The sequence below is a fragment of the Falco punctatus genome (genome assembly GCF_963210335.1).
Source record: "Falco punctatus genome assembly, chromosome: 16".
Taxonomy (NCBI): Eukaryota; Metazoa; Chordata; class Aves; order Falconiformes; family Falconidae; genus Falco; species Falco punctatus.
In genome coordinates, this window is record NC_137596.1 from 5,221,989 (window position 1) to 5,227,988 (window position 6,000).

Genomic DNA, 6,000 nt, shown 5'->3' on the forward strand with positions numbered 1-6,000 from the left:
TGCCTCGTAAAGAAAAACAAGTAATCAACAGGCTTCATCATCCAAGCAGATCCAGGAAAAATAAAAGCACGCTGTGTGCCAGGAGGCAAGAATACAAGATGCGGAGGTGGAGTTGAACAGCATCCCAAAGGGAGAGGAGGGAAGGCTGCTGCTGCGTAGAGACTGTGCCAACGCCGGGCTCCCCGCGACGGCAATGACAAGGCTGGGAAGACCCTCGCCCGGCTGCGGGCATCCAGTTCCTCCCATCCCAAGAGGGGAGACGTAAAGCAACACAGGACTCAGTGAAGCTGGTGGTATCCAGCACCTCGGGTGCACTCGCTGAAGCGGGACCCTTCCCTGCAGATGCTTCGTGGTCTGGACGTGGCCGGAGCAGAGCAGGTTCCAAATGATGTAACGCCCGGGAAAGCTGTCCTGCCCGGCACAGCGGGCACCCATGCCCCAGGGTCAGAAGGGGGATCCCATCCTGACCCACCATCACCCTGCAGCCTGCTAACAGGCACAGAGGCACCACTGTCTGCTTGCAAGGCTCCCCCCAACCCCCCGCGCTCCCCCATCCCCGTCCCCCCATGGGGAGGGCTGAGGAAGCGGGTGCAAGGCCCTGAGCTTGTGGACCTCTCCTCCCTGCCGAGTGGAGACGAGATCTGCTCTGACACATCCCGCTCACATCGGCGGAGGCAGGATACGGCTGGGATCTCCGAGGACAAGGCCACCAGCATGGCATATGGAGGCCAGCAGGGAAGGGGAGCAGGCAGCCGCAGCCACAAAACAAGGTGGGCAGCGATCGCAGCCCAGGGTGGGGGACGGGGACTACTTGCTGCAGGGACCTGGGCTGCTAAAGGGGTACCCGCAGCCCCCCGAGAGCATCTGCCTGTCCCCTGGCAGAGGGGAAGCCCCTGGGACCGGGAGAACAGTCCTCACCCCCTCCCCCAGCTGGAAAGCAGCATCTGGGCTTTCAGCGCAATTACTGCGTTTTAAACCCGATTTTCCAGATGGATGGAGGGCAACGCGCAGGTCAAGTGACATGCCTCAAGGTCATGCAGGGCCAGCGGAGGAGCAGGATTAGCTGCGAGGGGTGGCTCGGCGCCTTGTTCACGGCGAGATGGTGACTTTGAAACCCATCCCTGGGGACAAGGGGTGTCCTGGGGACCTCCACCACCACCCCCCCCACAGGCAGGCAGCTGCCCTGGCACCCCCAGGAGAGCAAGCCTGGCTGGGCTGCTGCCCCACAGCATCCCCCTGCCCACCACGGTGGGTCCCCACTCCCCAAAATGACACAGGTGGGACCATGCCCGACTGGGTGGCAGCTCAGCAAGCATGTGTGCTAGCACAGGTCAGTGCTCACAGGGGCACAGACATGAAGCATGCCAGAAAACTACTTCCCCATGGTCACCCCACTCCCATCAGGGTGTCCCTGGTGCCCCACTCCCTCTAAATGCCACCAGCCTGGCATAGAGCATCTCCATGTGCCACACAGCAGACACCTCACAGGAGCCATCATCTCCCAGCAACAACCAGCAGCTCCCTGCACGCTCCCCATGAGCCCCCTCCATGCACCACGGGGCCGAGCGAGCAGCTGCAGTGGGGGGAAGCTGGAGCCAAAACGGCTCCGGAGGAGGGGGGGGCGGGGAAGGGGGGTCCTGGACCTGGAGAGCACTACCAGGATGCTGTGCCCCCCAGCCCAGCGCATCCAGACCCACATGGCACCAGCAGCCAGGAGCAGGCTGCCCGCATCGCCTTCCCCAAGAAGTGGCATGTACCACCCCGATGCCTTCACAGCCTTCCGACTGGCAACTGGGATGCAGGCAGCACTCCGAGCTGCCCGCCAGCAGCTCCTGAATCACGCTGTTCCTGGCTCAGGCAGCCCTCCCACCAACGCCAGCCTCTCCATCGTGAAGCAGGAGGAAGGGAGTCGTTTTCCCGAAGGCCAGCTGGTCGCTCAGGGCCCCCAGCTCCGGAGATGCCTACCGCAGGGGAATGGAGAGGGAAGGACTTTTCCATCGGCACGGCACAGAGCTGGACCTGCTGCTCACCCATCTGCAGGGCTGCTCTTCCAGCCTGAAGCCGTGACCTCCAAGACAGAGGATGGGAGGCGAACGGGAGCTAGCCCATCCTGCCACAGGTCCGCGGAGAGGAACTTGCAGGGTCCACCCATCACCACCGAAGCATCTTCCAAGTCAAAAGGCAACCGAGGCAGGAAAGCATCACCGCAAAAGCCCTCCGGCAAGCCAAGTCAATGACTGGGACACACGCATCCCTCCCTGCCATGCGCGCTCCCAACAGGTCCGGAGGAGCAGAAATCCTCCAGGGAAGGATGGAAAAGGGAGTTGGGCCAACTCTTTGGCTGCTCCCAATGCCAAACCATCCCCTTGCCAGAGGAGAGCGGGGCCAAAGCCGCATGTGCCAAGCCCGGGCAGCTGCTGGTCCAAACCCCTCCACCACCGAAGAGGCACCGGCTCTTGCATGCAACAGCTCCGTGCTGGGAGTGAGTAGGGAACGCAGCACCAGCACAGCGAGCTGCTCCGATCGGCCAAGGTCAACACCGCCAGCGTCACCTGCCGCGGTGTCGGGGCAAACCGCTTCGATGGGAGCCCTCGCCCGGGGCTGGCAAAACCAAGTCCTCCCTCTGCAAACCGCGCCTGCTGGATCCACAAGCATCCCCGGTCACCGTGTGATGCCACGTCACGCTCGTGGGAGAGGGAGGAAAAGCCCCTCAGCGTCACCGGGAACGCCAGGAGGCCGGATCCCTCCTCCAACACCCACTCCCGTCGCGGTCACGTCCCGGGCTCTACTCCCCCACACCGTAAGAGGGATAATGCACCCTCCTTCCCTCTCTGAGCCGATTAACGCCTGGAAAGCCCTCAGAGAGCCAGGCCAGGCCAGAGGCTGCCCAGGGCCTGCGCCGTGGCATCGGAGCCCAGCTCGGCAAGGAAGAAGGAGGTGGGAGGAAGGCCACAGCAAGGGGAAAATCCCCGGCGAGGCCATCACACATGGCGAGCCCCTGCCCCGCTCCAAAGCCCTGTCCCCAAGCGATGTGGGGTGACACCACCCACCACCCCCCACCAGGGGAGGCCAGCGCTGTGACCGAGGGGCTGCAGCAGCCGGGGCTCCCCATCCCCACGCAGCATCACACACCACACCACCCCCCACCCCCCCCGCAAGCCGCAGCGCCCCCTCGCCCGGCGCCCACCCACGCATTACTCACGGCGCACTCATTCATCACGTACGCGCTGCTCCGTACGCGCAGCACCCCCGCGCCTGGGCTTCCCGGCACCCACCCACCCTGGCATCAATTCCGGAGCCCCATCCCAGTGGCTCTAGGGTATTTCCAAGTTCCCAAGACGCTGAGCTTGCTGCTCTGCTCCCCTCCCGGGCAGAAGACCCCTCTACAAACCGCTGCTGCAAACCACCGCCTCGCCACGCCGCAGGATGCATTTCAGGCAGGCAGCGGCCAGCTGCGGCTGAGCAGCAAGAGGGGGCCCCCCCCTCAAAAAAAAAGCAGCCTCATCCTGGCCCCCCTCACCTCTGAGGAGCCGGCTACCAGGCAGGGATGCCAAGGGACCATAGCAGGGTGCAGATGTGACCCCACACACTTGAGAAACGCTGTGATGGGGGGGGGGGGGGGGCTGCCGAGGTGCCCCCTCCCTCTGAGGCGGTGCTCCCCCACGCCCCGGGGAGGGGAGCGGTGGTGGCTGCCAGCCAGGCATCGCTCGCTGCCGGCAGCCACCGTACCACCGTGTCCCCACGGGTAGGGCTCGGGGACACCCAGGGAGCAGCTCCTGGGAAGGGACCACCCTGTGCCCGGCGAGGTACCAGCAGCAGAGATGGGAGCGGGTGCTGCAGCAGCGGCAGGCAGCCCCCCCCCTACCTGCAGGGATGGCTGGGGGGGAGGGAGGGGACTGGCAGCTGAAGGAAAAGAAGCCAGAATAGGAAAATCAGGGTTATTCCCTGCTGCTGTCTCCCTCCTGACCTTGGACAACCCTGTGCCTCAGTTTACCCCGGCACAGCAGCCAGCCTGCAGTGGTGAGGGGCAAGAGGGTAGCCCCCCATCCAGGCAGCAGGAAGGGGGTGGAGGGGGGCAAAGTCACCCCCAAACCCACAGCCAGGAGGACACGGGCACAGCCGAGGAGCTGCAGGGAAGGCACCGAATCCCTCCTGCAGTTCTCCTTGCCCAGCCGGGCTACCCTTGCAGGGAAGGGCAAACGCCGCCTGCATCCCTCGCTGCTTCCCCCAGCCCCGGGGGGTGACATCGGGGAGCAAGGGACACCTGGCCACCCCCAGGCCCCAGGCGTGCCCCCCGCCAGGGCCGGCACCGGCTGCCTGTTCCCGAGGGAATTGCCCAGCCTCCCGCACCAGCTCCTGCCTCCCCAACTTCCCGAGTCGCAGCCGCTGCCCTTTGGGAGGTCACTGCAAAAACCGCTGCGCGCCTGGGGAAGATGCGGCTTTTTAGTATTATTATTTATTAGCCTAATTTATTATTATTATTATTTATTACCTTATCTTTTTATTAGCATGTATTTCCCTTTGGTTTTTTTTTCTATTCCCCCTGCAGCAGGGAATAAAGACACAGCGGGCGCCTGGCTGCAGCCCCCCCGGGGCCACGGGCAGCGCTCAGCCCCCCCCCCCCCCAGCCCCGGCACAAGCCCCTCCGGAGCCGCAGCGCACCGCCCCCCCCGGCCCCCTCCCGCCGCCAGCCCCGCGCCGCACGCCCCCCGCCCGCGGCATGCACGTCCCGGACACCGGCAGCGGGGGGGGGGATGCTCTGCACGCAGGGGAGCCCCGCCGCCGCCCCGCCGAGCCCGGAGGACCCCCCCACCCAACCCTGTTGCGACCCCCGCGGCCCCCCACTCACCTTGCACGGGCAGCCCGCGGGCACCGAGCACACTTGCTACCAAAGCGGCCACATACCAAATCATAGTACTACCGGCCTCCGGTGCGCAGCATCTTCCGCCCGCCGGGCGGCCCGGCCGGGGCGGGGCAGGGCTGGCCGGGCCGGGGCACGGCTCCCCGGGCCGTCGCGGGGCTGGCCGGGCCGGAGGGGCGGCTTAGGGCCGGCCGCCGCCCGCCGCCGCTGCGCCCATGCCCGCGCCCATGCCGCCGCCGCGCCGCACCTGCCCTCCGCCGCACGGTGTGGGGTGCAGCCTAGCCTGCGCCCTTTAGCGGCTCGGTGCCGCCCCCGCCCGCCGCCCATTGGCCGCGCCCCGGCGGAGTGGGCGGTGATTGGCCGGCGGAGCGGCCCGGGCCCGTTTCAAGGTGGGTTGGCGCGCACGGGGCCCCTGCGCCGCAGTATCATGCGCACTGCCGGGAGCGGCGGGCGGTGCGCCGGATCGGCGCGGCGCGGCTCGGCTCGGCGCGGCGCGGCTTGGGGTCACCTCCGCCGGCCGGTCACCTCCCGGCCGGCTCTGCCACCCGCCCTGCTGCAGCGGCTCCACCCGGCCTCCAGATGTGCCCCTGCGCCGGCTCAGCGTCACCTCCCTGTCCCCAGATGTGCGCCTGCACCTGTGCAGCGTCACCTCCCTGTCCCCAGATGTGCCCCTGCGCCGGCTAAGTGTCACCTTCCTGTCCCCAGATGTGCCCCTGCACCTGCGCAGCGTCACCTCCCTGTCCCCAGATGTGCCCCTGCGCCGGCTAAGTGTCACCTCCCTGTCCCCAGATGTGCCCTGCACCTGTGCAGCGTCACCTCCCTGTCCCCAGATGTGCCCCTGCGCCGGCTAAGTGTCACCTCCCTGTCCCCAGATGTACCCCTGCACCTGCGCAGCGTCACCTCCCTGTCCCCAGATGTTCCTCTGCGCCGGCTAAGTGTCACGTTCCTGTCCCCAGATGTGCCCCTGCACCTGTGCAGCGTCACCTCCCTGTCCCCAGATGTGCCCCTGCACCTGCGCAGCGTCACGTTCCTGTCCCCAGATGTGCCCCTGTGCCGGCTAAGTGTCACCTCCCTGTCCCCAGATGTACCCCTGCACCTGCGCAGCGTCACCTCCCTGTCCCCAGATGTTCCTCTGCACC

The 6,000-nt window shown here is 66.6% G+C and overlaps 1 protein-coding gene across 19 annotated transcripts in view; it reads right to left on the bottom strand.

Annotated features, from left to right (window-relative positions):
• The window catches only part of IGSF9B (immunoglobulin superfamily member 9B), a 69,784-nt gene extending 64,066 nt beyond the window's left edge, over nucleotides 1–5,718 (bottom strand). For 17 of the 19 annotated variants that reach the window (XR_013924006.1, XR_013924007.1, XR_013924008.1 and 14 more), the window contains exon 1: nucleotides 4,850–5,718. Coding sequence is in view for 11 of the 19 variants with exons in the window: in XM_080366529.1 (XP_080222655.1) it covers nucleotides 4,850–4,913 (64 nt within the window). In the remaining 8 variants the exon portion in view is untranslated. The other 2 variants (XM_080366530.1, XM_080366527.1) reach the window with 2 other exon arrangements.
• Between the last annotated feature and the right edge of the window lie 282 nt (nucleotides 5,719–6,000).